The sequence below is a fragment of the Trachypithecus francoisi genome, unplaced genomic scaffold, assembly GCF_009764315.1.
Source record: "Trachypithecus francoisi isolate TF-2019V2 unplaced genomic scaffold, Tfra_2.0 Lachesis_group20, whole genome shotgun sequence".
NCBI classification, from domain to species: Eukaryota; Metazoa; Chordata; class Mammalia; order Primates; family Cercopithecidae; genus Trachypithecus; species Trachypithecus francoisi.
The window spans coordinates 43,106,643-43,134,586 of record NW_022681466.1 but is presented as its reverse complement, the minus strand read 5'-3'; the positions used below and the strand labels follow the sequence as shown (position 1 = coordinate 43,134,586).

General features: G+C 43.3%; 2 protein-coding genes across 3 annotated transcripts in view; one reads left to right on the top strand and one right to left on the bottom strand.

Annotated features, from left to right (window-relative positions):
* CCDC47 (coiled-coil domain containing 47) overlaps positions 1-21,378 on the bottom strand; it is a 30,681-nt gene extending 9,303 nt beyond the window's left edge. Inside the window, exons 1-10 of one of the 2 annotated variants that reach the window (XM_033184008.1) lie at positions 21,022-21,283; positions 19,312-19,313; positions 12,845-13,127; positions 11,334-11,441; positions 10,646-10,820; positions 7,522-7,643; positions 7,202-7,267; positions 3,056-3,157; positions 2,827-2,937; positions 1,017-1,102 (exon numbers count right to left, since the gene is read on the bottom strand). In XM_033184008.1, coding sequence (XP_033039899.1) covers positions 1,017-1,102; positions 2,827-2,937; positions 3,056-3,157; positions 7,202-7,267; positions 7,522-7,643; positions 10,646-10,820; positions 11,334-11,441; positions 12,845-13,108 — 1,034 coding nt within the window. In that variant the 5' untranslated portion in view covers positions 13,109-13,127; positions 19,312-19,313; positions 21,022-21,283. Of the gene's footprint in view, positions 1-1,016; positions 1,103-2,826; positions 2,938-3,055; positions 3,158-7,201; positions 7,268-7,521; positions 7,644-10,645; positions 10,821-11,333; positions 11,442-12,844; positions 13,128-19,311; positions 19,314-21,021 lie in introns of both variants that reach the window. The other variant, XM_033184009.1, reaches the window with a different exon arrangement.
* Positions 21,379-21,794: 416 nt separating this feature from the next.
* DDX42 (DEAD-box helicase 42) overlaps positions 21,795-27,944 on the top strand; it is a 48,293-nt gene continuing 42,143 nt past the window's right edge. The window contains exon 1 of the mRNA XM_033184001.1: positions 21,795-21,977. The gene's annotated coding sequence lies outside the window, so the exon portion shown is untranslated. The remainder of the gene's footprint in view (positions 21,978-27,944) is intronic.

Here is a 27,944-nt window from a genome sequence, read left to right as displayed (position 1 = left end):
ATGATGCAGCACTATCTAGAGGCATAAGGACCTGAGTAATCTTAGTACACAACTAAAATCCAGATTAGCTTGAATTGTGCTCAACTCCACAGCCTATCAGAGGGTAGTCTTTAACTAAAAATTTAGTCAGAACCAGTTTCAAACCAAGGATAAAGGTAAATAAATAAGCTCTCCTGAGACAGGCTGTGAATTCAAAGAATAAATCCAAGTCCTGAATATGTACTCCTGAACAGTATTACTATAAACCTAGAAATCTTATGGGCGTTGTGGGCATCTATGCTAGGAAAGGAAACAATCACCTAACTATTCAAAGAGGGAAGCCAGAAAAGGCCATAAATTACAAAACACACAGATTTGCAATCAGACATAAGTCAAACATCACACACAAATTATCATCACAAAAAAAAGAACCTATGGACTGGGGCATGGTGGCTCACGTTTATAATTCCATCACTTTGGGAGGCCAAGGCAGGTGGATCACGAGGTCAGGAGTTCAAGACCAGCCTGACCAACATAGTGAAACTCCGTCTCTACTAAAAATACAAAAATTAGTCGAGCGTCGTGGTGCGTGCCTGTAATCCCAGCTACTCAGGGGGCTGAGGCAAGAGAATCGCTTGAACCCGGGAGATGGAGGGTGCAGTGAACCAAGATTGCGCCACTGCACTCCAGCCTAGGCGACAGAGTGAGACAGCGTCTCAAAAAAACAAAAACAAAAACCAAAACCCACTGCATTTTATTAGTACCAGCCATTCTGTAAGATTCCCAACCACCTCACTGAGTCAGTGGTGCAAACATGCAGGGATACATACAAACTGGGATGGTGAGGCTCATTTCTCTCCCATAGGTTTACAATGACCTCTCATGATGCATGCAGTCAAAGCAAAGGAAAACATGGGGGCCTGTCATCAACTTCCTTCACACATTTGGTAAGGGATATTGCAGAAGCACCTTACAGGTGTTTCAACACAGAAAGCTAGTGAGGAAAATTAATTTCAACAATTTTATCTTATACGTACTCTTGCATAATTTTTGGACCAGAAAACTGGTCTGAAAAATGAACGGATTCAATCTTGTCAGCATAGTGTGTAAGAAAGTGAACCATCTGAAAAACAGAAAATAATATTTTTTAAAAGCAGGGTTTAATGCATTTCCCTTTTTTCATAAAGAAATTCACTCTTTGAGACTGGGCACAGTGGCTCACGCCAGTAATCCCGACACTTTGGGAGGCAGGTAGATCACCTGAGGCGAGGAGTTTGAGAATTTGAGATCAGCCTGGCCAACATAGTGAAACCTCGTCTCTACTAAAAATACAAAAAAATTAGCCGGGCATGGTGGCATGCGCCTGTAACCCCAGTTATCCAAGAGGCTGAAGCACGAGAAGCGTCTGAATCTGGGAGGTGGAGGTTGCCGTGAGCAGAGACCACGCCACTGTACTCCAGTCTGGGAGACAGAGCAAGACTGTCTCAAAAACAAAACAAAAAAAAAAGAAATTCACCCTTCAATCCTTACTTTCGTACAATGTCATTCATTAAGACCAAAGCATGTTAATTGTTTTTTATTTATTTATTTTTTGAGACAGGGTCTTGTTCTCTTGCCCAGGCTGGAGTGCAGTGGCACATAGCTTACCATAGCCTTAATCTCCCGTGCTCAAGTGATCTTCCTGCCTCAATTTCCTGAGTAGCTGGGACTAAAGGAACACACCACCACACCTGGCTAATTTTTTTATTGTGGAGACAGGGTCTCACTATGTTGTCCAGGCTAGTCCTGAATCCCTGGACTCAAGTGATCCTCTTGCCTCCACCATCCAAAGTACTGAGATTACAAGTGTGAACCACAGCACGCAGACAAGACTAACGCTTTTTAAAAATTAAATTTCAATACGATAGGAAATCTCTTTAGAATTAAAGTAGTACTCCAGGATGGGCGCAGTGGCTCATGCCTGTAATCCAAGCACTTTGGGAGGCCAAGGTGGGTGGATCACTTGAGGCCAGGAATTCCAGACCAGCCTGGCCAACATGGCGAAACCCCATCTCTACTAAGAAAAAGAAAAAAAAAAAAAGTAGTACTCCTTTTTAGTCATACCAATGATTAAGATTCTTATCGAGCAACTAAAACTACTTCTCAAAAATAACGTTTGAAACAAGAATGAAGGCATAAAGATAAATAATTTCAGGGGATCTAAAATAATTTCAGGGGATCCTTTATAAACATGTCACCTTGAACTTACATTTATAACCATCTCTGAATTATCCTGTATTCTTATGATACTAAGATCTGTTAACCATTACACAACCAATAGAAAGAAATGGCTCTCTCAGCCAGGCACAATGGTGGGCTCTTGCTGAGGCAGGAGGAACACTTGAGCCCAAAAGTTTGATGCTGCAGTGAGTTCTGATCACACACATGAATAGCCACTGCGCTCCAGCCTAGGCAACATCTCAAGACCCTATCTTTTTAAAAACAAAGGAGGAGGAATCTCTACACATCCCTCTTCTCCTACACAAACTGGAGCTCAAAAAAAAAAAAAAAAGACCAAATGATATGATGAAAAAGATCAGAAGTTATAGTCCTTTTTCAAAAAAACCTGAAAGTCATTAGCAATCCCAGGAACAATTTGCTCTTGATTTAGAGAACTTCTTGACTAATCAATTTGTCCTTTTGACAAGCCAATTTATTGCTTAAAGAAGGTATTTTAATATTTGTATGAGAAAGGAATGTAAAACTAGTACACTGACATAAAATAATGAACTTGTACAATGAGACTTTTAGGGAGAGTGTCCTGTAAATGCCAAGGCCCAGCAAATGTATGTCTTCTGTTGCATTTACCTTTGTATCCATCATTCCGTCTGTGACTTCTCCCATCTCTGACAGGATGGCCAAAGAGTCTGGCAGTCCATACTTTGCTCCAGACTTAGGTTTATCACTACAAAACTCACTCTAGAGGAAGAAGTAATTGAAAGTAAGACATGACCTTTTATTATGCAATGAAGCTGTATATGTGTGTGCTAAAGAGACACAGTTCTACATATATTTGAGTTGGAGCAACCTAACATACCAAATCCTGCATCTCTTTCTGGAGTCGCACCAAGGCTTTCCGTGTGCCAACAGCAAATACATAGGTATCCATGTCTTCATCATTCATGGTTACTTTTATTTGCTTTTAAAAAAATGTAAACAACAAAATTCACCTGTTAGGTTCTGTGATAGGCAGATTTCTAAATGACCCTTAAGATTCCCTCCCCGCTGATGCATATACTCTCCCTTTAAGTGATTGGGATTTGCAAATATGATGGAATATTACCCCATAATCAGACTGTTTCATGGCAGAAGGTCCCTAATCAGCTGACTGTGAATTAACCAAAAGGGACATTATCTTGGGTGTACCCAACCTAATCAAGCAAGTCCTTAAAAGGAAGTATAGCCCTACTTGAAGAAGAAAGTCAAAATGTGAAAGGGCTTATGGGAAAGTTGGGGGTGGGGGACATATGGTAAGGACCGAAGGGTGGCCTTTAGGAACTTGACAGTGGTTCCCAGTTGACAGTGGTTCCCAGGTCCCCTTATAATAAACCAGTAAATATAAGTGTCTTTTCAAGTTCTATGAGTCATCTAACAAATTATTGGTTGAGAGGGGAGGTCACAGGAACCCCTGATTAATAGTTAGTTGGTCAGAAGTCCAGATGGCAGTATGGGTAACCTGGGACATTCGAATGCATCTGAAGAGGGCAGTCTTGTGGGGCTGAGCCCTTTAATCTCTAGGATTTGAAGCTAATTCCAGGTATATAGTGTCAGAATTGAATTGAGGCTGGGCACAGTGGCTCATGCCTGTCATCCCAGCACTTTGGGAGGCCCAGGTGAGAGGATCACTTAAGGCCAGGACTTCATGAACTGCCTGGGCAACATAGCAAATCTCGGTCTCTAGAAAAAAAAAAATTTAAATTTACAAAATTAAAAATAATAATAATTATTATTATTGAATTCAATTGTGGGATACCCAGTTGGTATCCAGAGAATCTGAGAATTGGCTGTTTGTGTTGGAAAACAGCCCAGACAAGTAAACAGTTAATAGCACTCTGACTGGGCCAGAAAGATAAAAAATTATAAGCCTAAAAGAGTCTTGATATGTGGGAGGCCGAGGCGGGCGGATCACAAGATCAGGAGATCGAGACCATCCTGGCTAACACGATGAAACCCCGTCTCTACTAAAAATACAAAAAATTAGCAGGGTGTGGTGGCAGGAGCCTGTAGTCCCAGCTACTCCAGGAGCTGAGGCAGAAGAATGGTGTGAACTCAGGAGGCAGAGCTTGCAGTGAGCCGAGATCGCACCACTGCACTCCAGCCAGGGCGACAGAGCGAAACTCCATCTCAAAAAAAAAAAAAAAAGAGACTCTGATATGATATATTTGTTATATTAATAATCATATCTTTAAATGCTTGGGTGAAATAATTTTTAGTATATGGAAGAAGGAAAATGTTAATATAGGAAAAGAACTGGTAAGATGGCAGCTGTAAAAGAAAACGTTTTCTGCTCTTCCATCATTGATGGGAAATTACACAAAGCAAACCTTAAACAGAATTTTTAAAAAGGGGCAAATAAAATATAAAGAGCCACGTATTTGTTGAAGCAATTTCTCTTAGCAGGAGGAGACAGACAGAGAAAGAGAGCTGAAAATGATTAAAATGCTTTTAAAGAATAATTTCTACAAAAAGATGGCTAAGGATACAGCAAACTTTCCTCCTAATAAGATGGTGGTTGGTGGGAGAAAGGATGACAGAAATATTAACTGATAGGGCTCTAAATTTTAGTGGACTAAGTCATCATGGCCATATTAGAAAAATTAAAATAAAAATACAGGTTTACAAGTAAAAATGAGACATTTAAAATATAACAGTGGGGCCGGGCACAGTGACTCTTGCCTGCAATCCCAGCACTTTGGGAGGCCGAGGCTGGTGGATCACCTAAGGTCAGAAGTTCGAGACCATCCTAACCAACATGGTGAAACCCTGTCTCTACTAAAAATACAAAAATTAGCTGGGTGTGGTGGCGGGCGCCTGTAATCCCAGCTACTTGGGAGGCTGAGGCAGGAGAATCACTTGAACCCGGGAGGTGGAGGTTGCAGTGAGCCGAGATCAAACCATTGCACTCCAGCCTGGGCGATAGAGTGAGACTCCATCTCAAAAAAAAAAAAAAAAAAAAAAATATATATATATATATCTATATATATATATATTATTTTCAATCCAATACTATTTCAAAGTACCTAATTTACATCACTAACAAAACACTTACAACCCAATACTATTTCATACTTTCACATATATACGTATCTATCTCTCTTTTTCTATTATAGAAAAGAAAAAACTGTCTTTTTTTTTTTTTTTTTTTTTTTGAGGCAGAGTCTCGCTCTGTCGCCCAGACTGGAGTGCAGTGGCGCAATCTCGGCTCACTGCAAGCTCCGCCTCCCGGTTCACGCCATTCTCCTGCCTCAGCCTCCCGATAGCTGGGACTACAGGCGCCCGCCACCTCGCCCGGCTAGTTTTTTGTATTTTTAGTAGAGACGGGGTTTCACCATGTTAGCCAGGATGGTCTCGATCTCCTGACCTCGTGATCCGCCCGTCTCGGCCTCCCAAAGTGCTGGGATTACAGGCTTGAGCCACCGCGCCCGGCCGAAAAAACTGTCTTATATATTTTTGTTTCTTGTAGCAGTGGGAGCCAGCACAATTATTTATTGAAAGAGTGAAGAGGCCGGGCGCGGTGGCTCACACCTGCAATCTCAGCACTTTGGGAAGCCAAGGCGGGTGGATCACGAGGTCAGGAGATCCAGACTATCCTGGCCAACATGCTGAAACCATGTGTCTACTAAAATACCAAAAAATTGGCCGGGAGTGGTGGTGTGCGCCCGTAGTACCAGTTATCCAGGTGGCTGAGGCAGAAGAGTTGCTTGAACCCAGGAGGCCGAGATTGCAGTGAGCTGAGATTGCGCCACTGCACTCCAGCCTGGCAAAAGGGCAAGACTCCGTCTCAAAAAAAAAGAAACAATGAAGAAAGAAGGAATGTGGTATTTGTGAGAAAGGACACAATTTGCAGATAAACATACTGATTTACTTTATTTTATTTTATTTTATTTTATTTTTTTTGAGACGGAGTCTCGCTCTGTCCCCCAGGTTGGAGTGCAGTGACCAGATCTCAGCTCACTGCAAGCTCCGCCTCCTGGGTTCATGCCATTCTCCTGCCTCAGCCTCTTGAGAAACTGGGACTACAGGCGTCCGCCGCCTCGCCCGGCTATTTTTTTGTATTTTTTAGTAGAGACGGGGTTTCACCATGTTAGCCAGGATGGTCTCGATCTCCTGACCTCGTGATCCACTCGTCTTGGCCTCCCAAAGTGCTGGGACTACAGGCTTGAGCCACCGCGCCCGACCAACATACTGATTTAATAAAGGAAAGAAGATATACCAAACATAAGGTCCTCAGATCATGACTGGAGCTTATTCAGCCAGAAATGTATTATCTGAAGCAAAACATATTTGAGAAGAAACCCAGCTATCTGCCAAAGATAAAAACATATACAAGGAGCCAAGTTACCCATGAGGGCCACTACCTGTCACAATTGCTTTGCCCTCTATCATCAACACTAAGTCAATCCATCTGTGTAGTGATACAGTATCACCTCTTTCCCATCAAAAGGCCCATGAAAGCCCCCTGACAACTGCACAGAGTGGAAGATGATACTCTGTCCAAGGAGAAAAAGGGTACATTTTTTGTCAAGGGACACAAATTGCCAGAAACTAAAAACACAATCTAGGCAGAAATGGAAAAAGCTCTAGGAAATAATTCAGTTTGGGACAGTCGTGATGGCTCACATCTATAATCCCAGCACTTTGGGAGACCGAAGTAGGTGAATCACTTGAGGTCAGGAGTTCGAGACCAGCCTGGCCAACACGGTGAAACCCCGATTATACTAAAAATACAAAAATTAGCCAGGTGTGGTGGTGGGCGTCTGTAATCTCAGCTACTTGGGAGGCTGAGACAGGAGAATTGCTTGAACATGGGAGGCGGAGGTTGCAGTGAGCCAAGATCGTGACATTGCACTCCACCCTGGGCAACAGAGTGAGATGCCATCAAAAAAAAAAGAAAGAAAAAAAAAGAAGAAAGAAAAAAAATAATTTGGTCTGTACACAGAAAACCAGCGGGAAGAATACATACCACTTGATCACTCACTGGCCTCATCATCCGGGCCAGGACATTCAGTAAGTCTTGTCTCTTGAGGAACTGAAAAAAAAATGAGAGAAGCAAGTAAATTCAATTGCAACTCCTACTTAGTATAAAAAAAGGGCCTTGGAGGAGAATCAAATGCTCCATCAAATATACTTTACGACACATTTGCCAGTTAGCATAAATATCACTTTTAGACCTCATTTTAAGTCAAATATGAAGGGATAAGATGCTGAATTGGGGGGGGCTGGGAATCACAGCTGGACAAAATTAAGGGAAGATATATATCGCACAAGAAGTTTCCTACTTACCCTCAGCTGGATAAGCATGCCCTCACAGCACACCCGACCAGAACACCATAGGTTATAGATGTGCTCATTCTCCTGGTTCAATTTTCCTGTGCTTGTTGCTTCTTTGTTAGTTCCATCATCCCCTAGGGGTAAAACCACTTAATGTGACTCAACAGAAAATGTCAAGGCCAGGCCGGGGGCAGTGGCTCATGCCTGTAATCCCAGCACTTTGGGAGGCTGAGGAGGGTAGATCACGAGGTCAGGAGTTCGAGACCAGCCTGGCCAGCATGGTGAAACCTCGTCTCTTACATAAAAAAAAAAATTATAAAAAATTAGCCAGGCATGGTGGTGTGTACCTGTAGTCCCAGCTACTTGGGAGGCTGAGGCAGGAGAATAGTTTGAACCCAGCAGGTGAAGGTTGCAGTGAGCTGAAATTGCATCAGTGCACTCCAGCCTGGATGACAGAGCAAGACTCCGTCTCAAAAAAAAGAAAAAAAAGAAAAAAAAGAAAACAAGGCCGAATATCTCACGTTCCTCTAACCTGACCGCAAAATGATCATAGCTTCAGAGTAGCAATACTTTGCTGTCTTACAGAACTCTGTTTGGACAGGGACTAAAATAGATAGATTAGCACTATTCCTTTTACTTTTAAAACTATTGTTTCTATTAGAAGAAATATGGATTCTAAGCACATGTTTGTCAGTTTAACGATGATCAGCTTGGAGTATAAGTCTCTCAGAGTACATACAAAATAGGAAAAAAATCAGTTGAAATATCTCTGCCAAAAGTTAAAGAAAAAAAAATCTCCTATGGAGTGAATAAAAAATACTGTTAATACAAACTACTCAGCAATTCCTCACTATGTCTCCTACGAATTAACTTTAACCAAGCTTTCTTTTCCAATGCAAAATAACTGGGTCTTACTAATAGTATTAAGAGTTGTATTTTAAATCTAGAAAAAAGCTCAAATTCCAATACTTTCTCTCTTCATTTAATTCATTAAGTATACAAAAGAAATTGCTCAACCTCACAAGGGAAAACAGACTGATACACCAAATGAAAACAAGCAAGGGGAAGTAGAAGGAGCCAAAGCTGCTCTTTTTTCCCCCCCGAATTTCCTGGTCAAAACATACTCTGAAATACTATGGTACAGTGGAGACAGGGTAGACTTTGGAAACAGGTAGATAAGTTCTGATATCTTGGTTGCAATGTAATAGCTTAGATAACTTTTAACATTTCTGCCCTTCAGTTTCCTCCTTAGGAAAACAGCAACTATAGCCAACTGACAGTGCTGTTACAAAAAGTAAAAAAGAAACACTGTATGTAAAGTATTTAGCATAATATATAAACACTAGTGTGTTGCAGAGCAGGTGGATACATGCTTACTATTAAAGAGAAATAAGGTGCTAAATGCCAAATAGGTGAATGTGAGGTTAGTCCACCTCATTCCCTACATTGCACAACTACAGAGGTTCCTTGAAATCCTTCAGTGTATATTTCAGCAGTGGATCCAAAACTCAAGTGTCCAGATTCTAAGGGAATTTTGAGGAACTTTCAGTTTCTAAAAGACGAAATGAAAGCATTTATCAAGCTACCTAAAATGTCAAACTTTCTTGGTTTCCATCAGAATTTTATCAACTTGTTTTGAAAACATCTATTACATTATTCTAATCAGAAGCTGTTTAGCAATTTTACTGCTGACTCATGAAAAATGAGAAAATTATTAAATACAATATATTCTTATTTTTAGAAACAGGGTCTCTCATTCTATCACCCAGGCTGGAGTGCAGGAACATGATCCTGTATCACTGCAGTCTCAAACTCCTGAGTTCAATTCTCCCACTTCAGCCTCACGAGTAGCTGGGACCACAGAAGCACACCACTGTGACCGGCCAATTTTTATTTTATTTTATTTGTAGAAACAAGATCTCACTATTTTGCCCAGACTGGTCTTAAACTCCTGGCCCCAAATAATCCTCCCACCTTGGCCTCCCAAAGCACTGGAATTACAGGTGTGAGCCACCGCACCAGGCCAAAAAACAGGATCCTCAAGGCTGGATGCAGTAGCTCACACCTGTAATCCCAGCAATTTGGGAAGCTGAGGCAGGCAGATTGCTTGAGCCTAGGAGTTCAAGACTAGCCTGTACAACATGATGAAACTCTGTCTCTACAAAAAAATACAAAAATTAGTTGGATGTGGTAGCATGTGCCTATAGTCCTGCCTACTCAGAAGGCTAAGATGGAAGCGTCTCTCGAACCTGGAAGGTCGAGGCTGCAGTGAACCGTAATCACACCACTGCACACAAGCCTGAGTAACAGAGTGAGACCTTACCTCAAAAAAGTAAAAATAAAAAGATCGGGTGTGGTGGCTCACACCTGTAATCCCTGCACTCTGGGAGGCTGAGGTGGGTGGACCATGAGGTCAAGAGATTGAGACCATGCAGGCCAAGATGGTGAAACCTCGTCTCTACTAAAAATACAAAAATTAGTGGAGCAGGCCGGGCGCGGTGGCTCAAGCCTGTAATCCCAGCACTTTGGGAGGCCGAGACGGGCGGATCACGAGGTCAGGAGATCGAGACCATCCTGGCTAACACGGTGAAACCCCGTCTCTACTAAAAATACAAAAACTAGCCGGGCGAGGTGGCGGGCGCCTGTAGTCCCAGCTACTCGGGAGGCTGAAGCAGGAGAATGGCGTAAACCCGGGAGGCGGAGCTTGCAGTGAGCTGAGATCCGGCCACTGCGCTCCAGCCTGGGCGACAGAGCGAGACTCCGTCTCAAAAAAAAAAAAAAAAAAAAAATTAGTGGAGCATGGTGGCGCATGCCTATAGTCCCAGTTACTCGGGAGGCGGAGGCAGGAGAACTGCTTGAACCCAGGAGGTGGAGGTTGCAGTGAGCTGAGATCGCGCCACTGTACTCCAGCCTGGTGACAGAGCAAGACTCTGTCTCAATAATAATAACAATAATATAAAATTAAATTAAAAATCAAAATTAAAAAAAGAAGAGCTGGGGGAATCCTTGAGAGAAAAAACAATGCACCCTCTTTGGTATTCCATGAAAGCAGTTAGATGCTTATACTGAGGGGAATACATCATCCTTACCAGATTGTTTTCAAGCAAGAAGCTGGGCTGACATTGACCTCACTTACCTACTAAAGTAAAGTTGCTCTCCAAAAGCTCCCTATGAGTGTTAAACCAGGCCTGTGCAAGGCGACTGTTTTTATTCTTCCCAATGATGTAATTCATGATATAAGCAAGCAGACCAGTCACCATCAAAATTTCTAGATAATAACTCTCCCAGCTGTTCTGGAGGTGTGCAGGAACCTAAAAAAGCAAAATCATTCCATTAAATGTTAGCTGAGACTGAATGGAGTCTACCTCATGGAAGGAAGAATGAGAAAATCCATAAACAGAAGGGATACTTTAGATATCTGTCATTGGACATAGTTATACTTTGAAAAATAGGTCCATTTTACTTTTCTAGGCTGGCTTTATAAAAGATTCTTTAAGGAAATATAAGGACAATCAAATGGGATGAAAAGCTGGAAAGCCCTTTGTATTACACTTGGTCCTTAATCCCCCAAATAAATTCAATGTACTGTACGTCATCAAGGAATAAATTTTACTTATTCATTGATAAGTAAAACTAGAAGTGCTAGAATGATAAACAGGGGTTGCTTCTGTAGGTGGTGATTTTTATCAGAAGAACTGATGTCAAGCTCTTTCTCAATTCCCACTATTGCATTAATACCAGTTATACATCATTAATTCTATTTCTGGGATTAATGACAAGACATTTTGTTGTTTAGTTGGGAATTCAGAATCCTGGATACCTACATCAACAATTGTTATTGGGTCTTTATTTTTGCTAGAAGAAGTATCTGGTTTGTCTTCATAACCTTCAAATTCTTCATCATCATATGGTTCACTCTCCGTATCTCCCTCCTACAAAAATGAGGCATCATCTGTTTTCCTCTACAAATGTCACCAGCAACTGTGTCTCATTTTGTTGGCAACATTTGTTGAGGAAAACAGAACGTGTAAGCAGCAAGCATAGAACACAGATGTTACATGTTTTTAACAAAACAATTGGGTACAAATTTCAGCTTAAAATGAGAAAGTTCTGGAGACCTAATGTACAGCATGGTGACTACAGTTAATAATAATATATTACAGACTTGAAGTCTACTAAGAGAACAGATCTTAAGTATTCTCAACACACACACACACACACACACACACACACACACACACACGGAGACAACTATGTTAATTAGCTTGATTGTGGTAAGCACTTCACATTGTATGTATAGGTATACCAAAACTCTACGTTGTGCACCTTTAATATATACAATTTTTGTCAGTTATATCTCAATAAAGCTGGGGGGCACCCAAAACACCAAAATGATGACTCCCCATGCTTTTGATGGCAAAGTTCTTTCTCTCTCTCCTTCTCTCCTCCTCTCTTTCTCTTTCTTTCTTTCTTTTGATAAGGTCTTGCCCTGTCACCTAGGCTGAAGTGCAGTGGCTCGATCTCAGCTCACTGCAACTTCTAACTCCCAGGTTCCAGTGTTTCTTCTGGCTCAGCCTCCCAAGTAGCTGGCATTACAGGCACGCACCACCACGCCCAGCTAATTTTTGTATTTTTAGTAGAGACAGGGTTTCACCACGTTGGCCAGGCTGCTCTCAAACTCCTGATCTCAGGTGATCTGCCCGCCTCGGCCTCTCAAAGTGCTGGGATTACAGGCATGAGCCACCATGCCTAGCCAATTGTAAAGTTCTAAATAATACAATTCTCATCCATAAACAGTATCTATTCTCTAACCCCTCCTCCAGTTGGGGTTTCAATAGAAGAACACAATTCATTCTGTTAATGTAAAAGGTGGAAACTTACCACAAAACATTTAGAAGAGTTCTACCTAGTGAATGAAAATGAAGATTCCAGACAGTAAAGGTCTCCTGAGCCTGAGTATTATTGTTATTATTTTTTTGAGACAGAGTATTGCTCTGTCACCCAGGCTGGAGTGCAGTGGCACGATCTCGGCTCACTGCAAGCTCTGCCTCCTGGGTTCATGCCATTCTCCTGCCTCAGCCTCCCCAGTAGCTGGGACTATAGGTGCCCACCACTATGCCCAGCTGATTTTTTTGTATTTTTAGTAGAGATGGGGTTTCACCGTGTTAGCCAGGATGGTCTTGATCTCCTGGTCTCGTGATCCGCCCGCCTCAGCCTCCCAAAGTGCTGGGATTACAGGCGTGAGCCACTGCATCTGGCCATGAGGATTAATTTTAAAGTTTGGGAAAAGTGCTAGTTACAAATTTTTCCAAGAAAGCAATAAAAAGAACCTCACCTGGGTATCTGCATCTTCAAAATCTCCTTCTTGGTTTTCATCCTGCCCTTCCAACTCCACAGTGGTCTCATCTTCATCATCTTCAGTGGTTATGACCCGTTGAGGAGATTCAGTAACAGAGTCTTCCATGACATCCTCAAATTCAGCGAAGTCATTATCATCATACTCTACTATGTCCTCCTCATCCTCAAAATCATCAAACTTGGCTTCAGAGACACTCCCAAACACCAGAAGGACAACACAGAAAGTGTGGAAGGCTTTCATTGCACCTTGAGAAAAAAAGCTTAAAAAAAAAAAAGAGAACCCCAAAATGGATTGCCATTCTATACATACTGATCAGATTTTATAAATAGTAAAAATCTATAAACCTCTCCTACTTTTCTCTTATTCAGTACTATTAGATTCAGATCACATTATATAAAGAACAACTATTAGATTCAGATCACATTATATAAAGAACAACTCAAGAGGCTTGGGTTCTAGTCTGGATCCTGGCACTAGATATCTGTAAAATCTTCAACAAATCGTCAAGTCATTTATTTAATTTCTTTTTTTTTTTTTTTGAGATGAAGTTTTGCTCCTGTCGCCCAGGCTGGAGCACAATGGTGCGATCTCAGCTCACTGCAACCTCTGCCTTCTGGGTTCAATCGATTCTCCTGCCTCAGCCTCCTGAGTAGCTGGGATTATAGGTACGCACCACCACACCAGGCTAGCTTTTATATTTTTAGTAGAGATGGGGTTTCACCATGTTGGCCAGGCTGGTTGTGAACTCCTGAGTGATCCACCTGCTGTGGCCTCCCAAAGTGCTGGGATTACAGGTGTGAGCCACTGCGCCCAGCCCAAGTCATTTAATTTCTTTAGGTTGGGTTTTCTAAAACTCTCTGTCCATTGACATAGAGTATTCAATAAGCATTTTTTGAGGGCCTATTAAAAAGTTTTCTATAGAAAATGAGAAGGAGGTAAAAATGAAGGAGTAAGATGTAGCTATTTATCTGTTAGTGGTAACAAGAATAATCCATGAATAAAAAGGCCATTCACCCTTAGATTGATTTGTATTCATGCATGAACAAATTATCATAAGAGCAAACACTTAAATCGCTACGTGCTAGACACTGTTCTAAAGACTTTACAAAAAGCAATTAATTTAATCCTCATAAGAACGCTCTTAGGAAAGCTGCAATATTAACATCCCCATTTCACTGATAAGGAAAATGGGGCAGAGAGATGTTGAGTAGTACAACTACCAAGTGACAAAGAGCTGTGATTTGATCCCGGAGTTTTGCCTCCAGAATCCATGCTATGAACCACTTCTCAGGCTGCTTCTCAAATGTAGGTAGGTGGCTGTGCTTTCATATAACTTGCTTAGAAGCAGTAATTTTTTGCTAACCAATTGTTCCTAGTGTGTATGATGGAATTCAATATATCGTTTTATAGCTTTTTGAAGAACATTAAGTTTTCTAATATATGAAAAAAGCTTCTGTATTAACAAATATAATGATATCATATCTGTGACAAAATATGTGCCCAATTATATGAAAACACAGAGGACAATGTAACCATTTTACCAAATAGGTAAGGCTTCACAAAAAAAAGAGGGGAGACCATTTGAGCTGAAATTTGAAAAGTATATTTCAACCATCAAACCCATTTAGGCTGTATTTCCGGTCCTGTCCCTCATCTAAACACCAGTCCTATGTCATAACTCACTTAACCTTGAAGACATATCTGTTTTGATGTCCTACAAACTTTTCGTGTATCTAGTAAGATAGTAAATATTTAGGCTTTATGGGGTACATACTGGTCTCTGCTGCATATTCTTTTTATTTTTTATTTATTTATTTATTTTGAGACGGAGTCTCGCTCTGTCGCCCAGGTTGGAGTGCCGTGGCCGGATCTCAGCTCACTGCAAACTCCGCCTCCCGGGTTCACGCCATTCTCCTGCCTCAGCCTCCAGAGTAGCTGGGACTACAGGCGCCCGCCACCTCGTCTGGCTAGTTTTTTTGTATTTTTTAGTAGAGACGGGGTTTCACTGTGTTAGCCAGGATGGTCTCGATCTCCTGACCTCGTGATCCGCCCGTCTCGGCCTCCCAAAGTGCTGGGATTACAGGCTTGAGCCACCACGCCCCGCCTATTCTTCTTTTTTAAAAAAAAAACTTTAAAAAAAATAAAGACCATTCTTACTTCACAGGCCTCCCCTCAGGCTGACCCTATCCCTGACTATAGTCATCTCAAAATCATCAGGTATCTGAATTTCTCTATTTGTATATTAATATCAATCACATTTTTCCAGTCTTGCTTGTTGAAAAGAACAAGATATCTAATGTTTTGCCTTCTTTTTCCTTTGAAATCTATCAGCCATCAAATCCTGGTGTTTCCTTCTTTGATTCCCACAGCCACTACAATCCAAGTTACCCCCACCTGCTGAAGAGCCACCATATTATTCTAAATGGTATTGTCTTAATGATCTCCCCACTCCCTACTTTTCCTCCCCAAAAACCACCAGCATCTTTCTAAAAGAGAACTTTTGTTACACATAAGGATTCAATAATCATCAAAGGCTAACCAATTATTGCAAAAGTAATATAAAAACTCCTTTGGCATTCACTGCTTTTCACAATGATCCTACTGTAATTAAATGTACCTTCACTAAAGCATATCGCCACAGTAGATACTATGCCAAGATAAAGCACAATTCCTGAATTGAAAATAAATTTGCACAGGAATTCAGTTTCAAGGACATGTGCTACAATATGATTTATGATGGTGAAATTTGGTTAAACTCTTTGATTAAACTATGGATGTATAAAAACCAAAGCTACTGCTGTCCATTAAAAATTGTTACACAGGGTGGTGGCTCTCCCCTGTAATCCCAGCACTGTGGGAGATTGGGGAGAGTGGATTGCTTGAGCACAAGAGCTGGAGACCAGCCTTGGCAACATGGCAAAAACCCACCTCTACAAAAAAAACAGAAAAATTAGCTGGGTTTGGTGGCATGTGCCTGTAGTCCCAGCTACTCGAGGAATGAGGTGAGAAAATGGCTTGAGCTCTCAAGCCCGAGGCTGCAGTGAACTGTCATCATGCTAATGCATTCCAGCCTGGGTAACAGTGAAACGTGCCTCAAAACAAAACACAAATAACAAAAGAAAAACCTCAAAGTAATTAAAAAAAAATTTGTTACACAGCCTGGGCAACATAGTGAGACTTCTTCACTACAAAAAAATGTTTTAAATTAGCCAAGTCTCACGCTCATTCCTATAATCCCAGCAGTTTGGGAGGCTGAGGTAGGCAGATCACTTGAGGTCAGGAGTTAGAGACGAGCCTGGCCAACATGGTAAAACCCTGCCTCTACTAAAAATACTTCAAAAATTAGCCAGCGTGGTAGTGCACGCCTGTAATCCCAACTATTTGGGAGGTTGATGAGAATCACTTGAACCTGGGAGGCAGCGGTTGCTGTGAGCTGAGATCGCACCACTGCACTCTAGCCCGGGCGACATAGGGAGACTCTGTCTCAAAAATAAATAAATAAATTAGTCAAGTCTGGTGGTATGCACCTGTAGTCCAGCTAGTCTAGTGGCTGAGGTGGGAGAATCACCTGAGCCCAGGAGGTTAAGGCTTCAGTGAGCCATGACTGCACCACTGCACTACAACCTGGGCAACAGAGCAAGGCCCTGTCTAAAAGAAAAAAAAAAAATGTTACAAATGAAGGTGAAACCCAGATTGTTTTAGAAGCAAATGCACATAAAGAAAAAGGTTTGGCTGGGTGTGATGGCTCACACCTATAATCCCAGCACTTTCGGAGGCCAAGGTGGGCAGATCACCTGAGGTCAGGAGTTTGAGGCCAGCCTGACCAACATGGTGAAAACTCATCTCTACCAAAAATACAAAAATTAGCCGGGCATGGTGGCAGGCGCCTGTAATCCCGGCTACTTGGGAGACTGAGGCAGGAGGATCGCTTGAATCAGGAGGTGGAGGTTGTAGTGAGCCAAGGCAGTGCCATTGCAATCCAGCCTGGGCAACAAGAGTGAAACTCCATCTCAAAAAAAAAAAAAAAAAGAGGCCGGGCGCGGTGGCTCAAGCCTGTAATCCCAGCACTTTGGGAGGCCAAGACGGGTGGATCACGAGGTCAGGAGATCGAGACCATCCTGGTCTACACGGTGAAACCCCGTCTCTACTAAAAAATACAAAAAACTAGCCGGGCGAGATGGCGGGCGCCTGTAGTCCCAGCTACTCGGGAGGCTGAGGCAGGAGAATGGCGTAAACCCGGGAGGCGGAGCTTGCAGTGAGCCGGGATCGCGCCACTGCACTCCAGCCTGGGTGACAGAGCGAGACTCCGTCTCAAAAAACAAACAAACAAACAAACAAAAAAAACAAACAAAAAAGTTTAACAGGGGTGTCCAATTTTTTGGTTTCCCCGAGCCACATGGGAAGAAGAGTAATTGTCTTGGGCCACACATAAAACACCCTAACACTAATAATAGCCGATAAGCTAAAAAAAATCTCATAATGTTTTAACAAAGTTTGCAAATTTGTGTTAGGCCACTTTCAAAGCTGTACTGGGTCACATGCGGCCTGCAGGCCATGAGTTGGACAAGTTTGGTTTAGAAAAACATACATTTACACACAAATAGTAGTTAGCTTATATAGTAGAATTGTGGGTATTTTGTCTTTATTTTTCTTCATATTTATTTTACTTCTTTTTTGGAGGCAGAGTCTCGCTCTGTAGCCCAGGTTGGAGTCTAGTGGTGTGATCTTGGGTCACTGCAACCTCTGTCTCCTGGGTTCAAGCGATTCTTCTGTCTCAGCCTCCTGAGTAGCTGGGATTATAGGTACCCACCACTATGCCCAGCTAATTTTTTTGTAGTTTAAGTAGAGACGGGGTTTCACCATGTTGGCCAGGCTGGTCTCGAACTCCTGACCTCAGGTGATTTGCTTGCCTCGGCCTCCCAAAGTGCTGGGATTACAGGGATGAGCCACTGTGCCCAGCCTAATTTTTTTTTTTCTGTAGTGTACTTTTGTCACTCGAGAAGAGGCATTGCAGACTGAGGAACAGGTGTGGCATGGAGGCCTGAAATGGCATATTTTAGGAGCCTGGTATGATAGAGCATTGGGTTTGTAGACGCAAGTGGGAGAAAGAAGGCTGGAAAGGCCCTCAGGGGCCAGGTCATGATGAAATCATTACTGGCAACTGCTGGGAAGTGGTAAGGATGGAAGCCATAATGCAGTGAGTTGAGTACTAACAGAGGTGAGAGTATGGCAAAGGGAAATATGTACTACTCTTTGAAGGTGCTCTGGGACAGAGAGTACTCTAAATCTCATTTACAGCACTGAAACTTCTTAAAGAAATCAGTTTAATATCAAAGGTTATTGTCCAATGCCTTGCAATCCATGGATACTCAAGAAATTAAATGCAATTAAATGCTCTTAAAGGCTGGGCGCAGTGGCTCACACCTAGAATCCCAGCACTTTGGGAGGCCAATACGGGCAGATCACTGGAGGTCAGGAGTTCGAGATCAGCCTGGCCAACATGGTGAAATCCCATCTTGACTAAAAATACCAAAAAATTAGCTGGGCATGGTGGTGCACACCTGTAATCCCAGTTACTTGGGAGGCTGAGGCAGGAAAATTGCTTAAACTCCGAAGGCAGAGATTGCAGTGAGCTGAGATCACGCCACTGCACTCCAGTCTGGGTGACACAGTGAGACTCTGTCTCCAAAAAAAAAAGAAAGAAATTAAATGTTCTTAGAATTAAAGAATTAAAGTTCACAAAATTTGAAAGGTACAAAAGATTTTGAGAAATGCCATAAAGGATAGGTCAACAGTACAGTAGGCCCTATCCACGGGTTCCACATCTGTGGATTCAACCAACCACAGATTGAACATATTTGGAGGGAAGAACAATTTAAAAAAATACAATTAAATTAGGTATTATAAGTAATCTAGAGATAATTAAAGTATACGGTAGGAGATGCATAGGTTATATGTAAATACTACACCATTTTATATAAGGGACTTCAGTATCCATGGATTTTGGTATTCTCAAGGGGTCCTGGAACCAATCCCCCACAGATATCAAGGGAGGACTAAACATCCTTTCTATACTAGTTGATCCTTCAGGTTAGTATCAAGGGACATTCTATGGAAAAGCATGCCACTTTGTCAGTGTCAACCTCAAAGAGGTTTGGGATGTGTCTCTAAACATCCCTAGCTTCCTTTAACCATCTTTAGTTACTAATGAATGTTTTAAAACTCTGGAATGTATATTTTCCACTTCCACCAGACCTAAGGGTCTTCAGTCCTCTAAATTACTACCTGTTAAAGTTTCTCTTCTACTTTTTCTAGAATTTCCCTCTAGTTCTCATGTTGTAATATTTGGTCAAAAGTGGAAGAAATATGGAAAAAGAGAACACACTTTGGTGGAATTAGAATTTGTTTAAAATGTCAGCTGTAGGCTGGGCATGGTGGTCCACGCCTGTAATCCCAGCACTTTGGGAGGCTGAGGTGGGTGGATCATTTGAGGTCAGGAGCTCGAGACCAGCTTGGCCAACATAGTGAAACCCCATCTCTACTAAAAATATGAAAATTAGCTGGGTGTGGTGGCAGACACCTGTAATTCCAGCTACTCGGGAGGCTGAGGCAGGAGAATCGCTTGAACCCGAGAGATGGAGGTTGTAATGAGCCAAGATTGCGCCACTGCACTCCAGCCTGGGCAACAGGGCGAGGCTCTGTCTCAAAAAAATAAATAAATAATAAAATAAAATGTCAGTTCTACCATTTACCAGCAATATGACCTTAGCCTAATTACTTAAAATTCCCTGTTCTCCACATACAAAAAAGGGATACCATTTGCCACTTGCCTCTTAGGGCTGCAGTGGGTATTACAGGAGATATGTAGGAAGTTTTAATACACTGCCTGGCACATATAAGGCTCTCAGTAAATACTAGTTCCTGTTTCTTTCTTTCACGGTGCATAATGAACACCCTTTAAGTTAAAATACTTCATTGTCAGTGTTTTCCTTTTCTTTTCTTTTTTTGAGACGGAGTCTCGCTCTGTTGCCCAGGCTGGAGTGCAGTGGCACCATCTGGGCTCACTGCAAGCTCCGCCTCCCGGGTTCACGCCATTCTCTGCCTCAGCCTCCCAAGTAGCTGGGACTACAGGCGCCCACCACCACGTCCGGCTAATTTTTTTTTGTATTTTTAGTAGAGACGGGGTTTCACTGTGTTAGCCAGGATGGTCTCGATCTCCTGACCTCGTCGTGATCCGCTCGCCTCGGCCTCCCAAAGTGCAGGGATTACAGCCGTGAGTCACCGCGTCCGGCCTCCTTTTCAAATCCTACTCTTAAAACTTTTTTTTCAAATATAAGTAACTAAAAGTTAACACCGGAACAGTCAACTCGATTAACAGCCTACCAAAAGATCTGATCATTTCAAATTGAATTTCCACTTAGAATATTCACACCATAGAAACACTTCTGAGATAACTCAGCACTATAATGGAGATCCTTCAAGGTTATTTAGGTCACAATCATCCAAGACATTTTTACCTTGGCCTTCCCCCTTAGAAGTCTCTGCTGCACCTGTTAACTCAGTTCTCAAATGCACAAGTTCTTGCCAGGCCACCCAGCCTCTATGACTCCTGAAGCAAGCAACACAGGACCAAGGAAAATTCACACAAGCACTGACAAGTCTGGTTTGATTATTTTCTGCAAGCTCATCCAATAGTTCCTCAGCGACTGAGTCCAGACTTGAGGGAAGAGGATTGAGTGAGGCCATTATTCCTTGTTGTCATTTTAGATTAGGCCTGACAACGGCCAGAACGAGTATTCTGGAAATCATGCAGACTTTCCTCTGTCTCCTTATAAGTGTTGGATACAAACACGTTTCATGCTAGAAACCTCCAGAGGAGACTGGCCACAGAGGTTTTTGCTTCTACTAAACCCCCTTGCCTAGTTTCTCCCCACCCAAGAGAATCAATACATCCTAATGTCATCCTGCGGCACACACTGTACATTTCCTCTAACTCTGCCCTTCTGGCTATCATTTGCTCACAGCTCCGTGGGAAAGTTCCCCTAAACCATTACAATTATCTCAACCGGACCAGGCTACAGGCCAAGCAACTCGGAGTCACCGCTCGGCCTGGCCCGGCCCCGCCGACAAGCGCGTCCTGGCCCGCTCCTCACCTGTGGCCAAGGCCGAAACCCGGCCCAGCGCCCTGCGTCCGCCACCCCTGCCCCGCCTGCCTCTTGGCCTGGCCGCAGCCTCCGCGATCGCAGCTGTTTTACTGCCCTGGATGCCTCTAGGACACAGCCAGAACCGTAGCTCAGTCACGCCGCGCCTCTCTTCACGTAGCCTCCGCCGTCTGTTACGTAGAATGCGAGCGGCTCGTCAGCGCCTGCGCGCAGTGTGCGGGGCGGGACGCAACACCAGGGACAGCGCGAGACCTCCCTCTTCCCCGCCTAGCTGAGGCGAGGTGGGGCTTCTGGGAAAATTACATAATCCCCGCCCCTGGGCCGGAACTGCCGTCGCCTATACCAATCCTCCTCCGTAGGGTTCCGTCAAGTTGACGTCACACGGAACCGGTGCTCCGGAAGCTAAAGGTGGCCATGCTGTGCGGGACCACGTGGCCAAAGGCAAGCGTGTAGCTGTAGTAGTATTTGCAACGGACCAGAGTTTAAATGATAGGCATGTTCATGTAAATGTGGTTTCTGCCCAACCCGTTTTCTCTTGGGATTTTTTGACCAGCCCCCTGACGCCACTTTTTCTTCATTCCCAGACCCACTTTCTAGACGGGTCATGAACTCTGCCCACCCAACTAGCAGTTTCCTGTCAGAGTATCTGAGGAGCCTGTGAGGCGTTCTGGAGCTTTAAGGTCAGGCGCCTTCCGGGAGTCGTAGCCCCGGCCCCGCCCTTCGGCCCGCGCACTCCTCACTGCGCATGTCGGATTTTTGTTCCCCTCCCCCCTTCAGCAACGGGCCGTGAGGCGGTGGCGGAGGCGGCGGAGGCGGAGGTGGCGGCGGCGAAGGGGGCGGAGAGGAAGGAGCGCAGCGGGACCTGGCTGGGACAGCGCGTACTTTGGGCCGCGGGATTCTCTCCGTGCCGGCGGTGGTAGCAGCTGCAGCTGCAGCCATAGCAGCAGGTTTGTGCGTGGGGGTTTTGGACGCAGGGCCGCTAGTCCTTGGGGGCACTGGAGGCAACTGCTGGGCCTAGCGAGGGCGGAGGAACCACGGCCTCGCTTAAACAAAGAGTCGGCAGAGCCTCGGGGCACGGGCGGCCGGGGTGCTGGGAAGGGGTGGGAGTGCGGGCAGAGGCCTCGAGGGTTCCTTCCTAGCCGCGTCGCCCTCCCACAGCTCCCGCTTCCCTCGCAAGTCTTACCGAGGCCCAGTTGGCGGCTTTCCGGAGGCGGCGCCCGCTCGCCTAGGAAAGGGATTTGCAGGGTGCCCGGCTCCGAGGCAGGGATAGCGCGGGGAGAATTCTGGCCCAAGGAGGCAGCGCTTGGGAGATGCAGGCTTCCGAATTTGGGGTCCTGATAGGCAAAAGCTGCCAAATGAGAGGAGTGAAAAGATATAAGCGATGATCTTTGTGCAGCCTTGAGTAGGTCGATTATTAGCATCACTGTAGTCACACAAACTTTTTTGCGGCCTACTTGAAAGCCTGTCTGATGTGAATAAATAATTTATGTGGAGTTGCAAACATATGCATCAGAAACATAGGAGAAGCTCTCGAGAGTTTTGGGGAATTGAATATAATAATAGGAGTGTTGCATAGACTCCTATAGGCAGTTACCCAATTTCCTGTATATTCTTTTTGTGAATGATGTTTCTATGTCTGTCCTCCCTCATATACACACCCAGGGCTTCCTAAAAGGCAGGGACTATGTCTTAAGTCACTTTGCAGGGCCTGGCTCAGTTCTGGCACATAGGAGGTGAGCAGTGAGTGTTTCGTACAAAAATTAACATTTAGACTTTGACAGCTGGGAAAAGAAAATGTGTCTTTCTGTACCTGGAAGAGGCATTTACACAATGCCTAATGTACAGTTCATTCATTCAAGGGATATTTTTATTGGTGCCTATTCTCTAGCGCCGTTCTAGGTGATAGGGATAGGTGTTAGACCCCTGCCTTTGTGAAACTTAACTTTCTAGTAGCGCAAGGAGAGGCAAACAAATACATAAATTATACTGAATGTTAGAAGATGATCAGTACCTTAGGAAAAAGCCGGAAAGGGGGTTGGGGAGGTGTTGGAATTTGCAATAAAGTGGTCAGGGAAGTCCGTTCAGACAAGCTTATGTTTAAGCGGACTAGAAGGAGGAGTGAGCCTATGTTTATCTGGGGAAAGGAACGTTCCAAGCTAGAGAGTAACAAATATAAAGGCCTTGAGAAGGACAAAACTGGCCCGTTAAGAGTGTGAAGACCAGTGCGTTTGGAGCACTGTGAGCTGAGGGAGTATTAGGAGATAAGGTCTGGAAAGAATTAGGGGAAGGGAGTGAGCGGAACAACCACAGCCTTTTAGGCTGTTACTTAGGAAGGATCTGAGGGTTTCGATCAGAGGAATGATAATATCCGATTTATATTGTAACAATTTAATGTAAGAAAGGAGTGCAGTTATTTAAATTTGTTTTGTTGCATTGATAGTCATATAATCAGCTCTTAGTTGCTTTAAGCTGACAAGAGAAGGGATGCTTCTAAAATAACCATAACCTAGCATTTACTTATATTTGGTTTAGAAGAATGTGATTACGTTCTTGAGTTTTTATATAGATTCTCATTAAAGAACTGACCTGTATATAGTGTGTGAGATACTCTCAAGGTATTATGTAGAGTAGATGCTAATCACTGTCACTAGAACTCTTTCTTCCACCTCCAAAAATGCAAGTGATAAAGTAATGTGGTTTATATAATCAGTTGTTTTTAGTCCACTATATTTAAAGTCATTTAGATCATATCTTATTTTCCACCATTGCCAAAAACACAAACTAGCTAAATCGTCTTCCTTTATAAGCGTGTTCCACATTTATTCTCACTTCCTAGCCTTCTCTAGTTCAGTCTTTCTCTCTAGAATGTCATCCTCTGCACGTCTCCACCCAGCTTGCATCTTTCTGTGCCTAGCCTGGCTTCTGGCTCTTTTATGACGCTTACCCCTGCTTGTTAGCTCATGGTGATCTCTGACATCTTCAGTGTTATTGTGGCACTTATGTGTGAAATACCTGAGTTGAAAGAAGTCTGATAGTCTCAATTTACGGATGAAGAAATTGGGTCTTCAGAAATAATAATATAATGAAAAACAAGATGGCAGCTGACATATTGAACAAGTACATTTTTGTGTATGAACTTAATTTTTCACACCAACCCTTGAGATAGGTGATAGTCTCATCTTTTTTTTTTTTTTTTTTTTTTTTTTAAGATAGTGTTTGGCTCTGTTGCTCAGGCTGGTCTCAAACTCCTGGGCTCAAGTAATCCACCTGCCTCAGCCTCCCAAAGTACTGGGATTACAGGCATGAGCCACCACACACAGCCTCTCATCATTTTATAGATGAGGAAACTGAACCCAGAGAAGCTAAGTAACTTCCCTGAGGTTCATATCAAGTTAGTAGCAAAGATAGTTTACACACAGCCTGTGCTACTTTACTATTCTGTTAAGATTTCCTATGAAACCACCACATTTTATTTATGTTTTAGAGATAGTGTCTTGCTGTGTTGCCCAGGTTGGAGTGTAGTGGTCCAGTCAGCTCACTGTAACCTGGAACTCCTAGGTTCAAGCAATCCTCTTGCCTCAGCCTCCTGAGCAGCTAGGACTACAGGCGTGTGCCACCAAGCCTGACTAACTTTTATAATTTTTTTGTAAAGACAGGGTTTTGCTGTGTTGGCCAGGCTGGTCTGAAACTGCTGGCCATAAGTGATCCTCCCACTTCAGCCTCCCAAAGGGCGAGGATTACAGGTGTGAGCCGCCTTACCCAGCCAGCCATAGGATTTAGTGCCTAGAACCATACCAAATAGGACTTCATCCCATCTTGACTATTTCTTCTGAGCCTAGTTGTAGATCTCCTTTAGTCTTTTACATATTGAATAAATTTATATCTAATATTGAAAACGTAAGAGAAAAGTGAATAAGCCTGTTTATTCAGCCATGAATCCTATAATATGGAGTTGGACTGGAAAGGGAGTTGAGGAAGGAGATGCCATTTCTTCTTCTTTTTTTTTTTTTTTTGAGATGGAGTCTCACTCTGTCGCCCAGGCTAGGGTGCAGTGGCGCGAGATCTCGGCTCACTGCAAGCTCCGCCTCACGGGTTCAAGTGATTCTCCTGCCTCAGCCTCCCCAGTAGCTGGAACTACAGGTGCTGCCACCACGCCCGGCTAATTTTTTTGTATTTTTAGTAGAGTCGGGGTTTCACCACATTAGCCAGGATGGTCTCAAATCTCCTGACCTCGTGATCCGCCCGTCTTGACCTCCCAAAGTGCTGGGATTACAGGCATGAATCACCGTGCCTGGCCAGGAGATGCCATTTCTTTGGGGAAATCATATTCATGTCTTTAGGAGTTTGTATTTGAGATGTGCTTTGTAGGACAGGACTTTGGTATGTACTTATAGTTTATAGGAAAGAGATTTGATGGGGAGAGGATCCAGGTAGAAGGAAGAGGATTCACTAGAATGCTTGTTTTCTTGGAAAACTGAGTACTTGTGGAGAGACCCTGGGAAATATAAATGGTAAAGTAGTTTGATGCCACAATGAAGGGTCTCATTCCAGCATGATTAACTGTGGAGAGCTATGGAACTGAGAAGAGTGACGTAGTCAGAAATGTGTGTTCTGGAAGAACCTGGAAAGGGTTTTCTATAAGCATCTGAATACTGACCTCCCTTCTGTGAGACTTTTTCTAGTTCCACAGTGTTAACACACACTATGCTACTCTACCAAAGGATGTAAAATTTGCTTTTCTCTTTTCACTGTGTGTCTCACTATTACTCCATCATTTTATGCTTTACTACACAGAATCGCTTCTCATAGACTATGGAAGATTTGCTGGTTTTAGATGAAGCATCTGGATGTACATCACCATTACTTTTCCAATAAAACAGACATTCTTGGGACAGTAGTCGGGGGAGTATTACCTGTCAAATGTCATTTGTCTCAGGGAGGCCTTGCCTGACTTAAGTCTGTAATAGCTTGCCTCTTACCCTCTTGCTTGCTTTTCATAGCACTTTTGCTACCTGGAATTACATGATTTAGTTTTTCTTTCTCCTGGGCCAGACTGTAAACTCTGAATGTGACTGTGTCTGATTCCATTACGGTATCCTTAGCACCTTAGAGCAGTTACTGGCACAAAGTAGGCACTCAGTATATTTTGACTTGGTGATCACTCTGGTAGTGCTGTGGGAGTTTGATAATAGAAAGATTTTTTTTTTTTTTTGAGACAGGGTCTCGCTCTTATTGCCCAGGCTGGAGTGCAGTGATGCGATCATGACTCACTGCAGCCTCCGTGTCCTGGGTTCAAGCAATTCTCCTGCCTCAGCCTCCTGAGTAACTGGAACTACAGGTGCGTGCCACCACGCCTGGCTAATTTTTGTATTTTTAGTAGAGACGGGATTTCACCATGTTGGCCAGGATGGTCTTGATCTCCTGACCTTGTGATCTGTCTGTCTCGGCCTCCCAATAATCAGAAAGTTTTTTTAGGAAATAATCGCAATAGTGGAGGCGGAGATGGAAAGGCGGGTATGCATGAGGGATGTCCCTCATAGTACTAGGCACATAACAAAATCATCGGTTATTGATCAGTATAAAACAATGGATGTTATTACTAAGAACCAACTTAGGGTTGTTCTTTTTTAAGCAAATACTCAGTGAACTTTGTTTATGGCTCTATTATGCAGCTAATTCTTTTCAAATTAGGTATTTCAAAGGGATTCTTTTTTAAATTTTTATTTTTTGGCACCCCAGCAGGAAATGAAGAAATATTTTTTAAGAGAAAAAAAACAAAAATACAGTTGAATTTTCCCAAGTATTTTTTTGTTTGTTTGTTTTTTGTTTTGTTTTGTTTTTTGAGACGCAGTCTCACTCTGTCACCCACTGGAGTACAGTGGCGCGATCTTGGCTCACTGCAACCTCCCCCTCCCGGGTTCAAGTGATACTCTTGCCTCAGCCTCCCAAGTAACTGGGATTACAGGCGCCCACCACCACGCCCAGCTAATTTTTGTATTTTTAGTAGAGATGGGGTTTCACCATGTTGGTCAGGCTGGTCTCGAACTCCTGTGTGTTTGTATTTTAGAGACTGAAGCCTATACAGCCTATTGCTCCCTCATAATTTGTTTAAAATAACCTAAAAATACATGTGCTCATTTCATGGTTTTATTTATTTTTTTATAGTAAAAGACATGTCAGCAGCATTGAACTTAATGTCCATTATTATTAATTATCTTCCAGAGAGGGTCTGGCTCTGTCGCCCAGACTGGAGTGCAGTGGCATGGTCTCGGCTCACTGCAACCTCTGCCTCCTGGGTTCAGACCATCCTCCCACCTCAACCTCCCGAGTAGCTGGGACTACTGGTGCACGCCACCATACCTGGGTAATTTTTGTATTTTTTGTAGAAACCAAGTTTTGCATTGTTGTCCAGGCTGATCTCAAACTCCTAAGCTGAAGCCATCCTCCTGCCTTGGCTTCCCAAAGTGCTGGGATTGCAGTTGTGAGCCACTGTGCCCACCTCATTTTGTTCTTTTGTTACTATAACCACCATCTAGCCACAGAACACTTTTCATCTTGTAAAACTGAAATTCTGTACCCATTAAACAATAACACCCTATTCTCCCCTCCTCCCAGCCCCTGGCAACCACTCTTCTACTCGTGTGTCTGAGTTTGACTATTCTAGGTATCACTTTTTTTTCTTTTTTCTTTTCTTTGTAGAGATGGGGTCTCGCTGTGTTGCCCAGGCTGATCTCAAACTGGCCTCAAGCCATCCTCCTGCTTCCCAAAGCACTGGGAATATAGGCGTAAGCCACTGCACTTGAGTCTTTTTTTTTTTTTTTTTTTTTTTTGAGACGGAGTCTAGCAGACTCTGTCACCCAGGCTGGAGTGCAGTGGCGCGATCTCGGCTCACTGCAAGCTCCACCTCCTGGGTT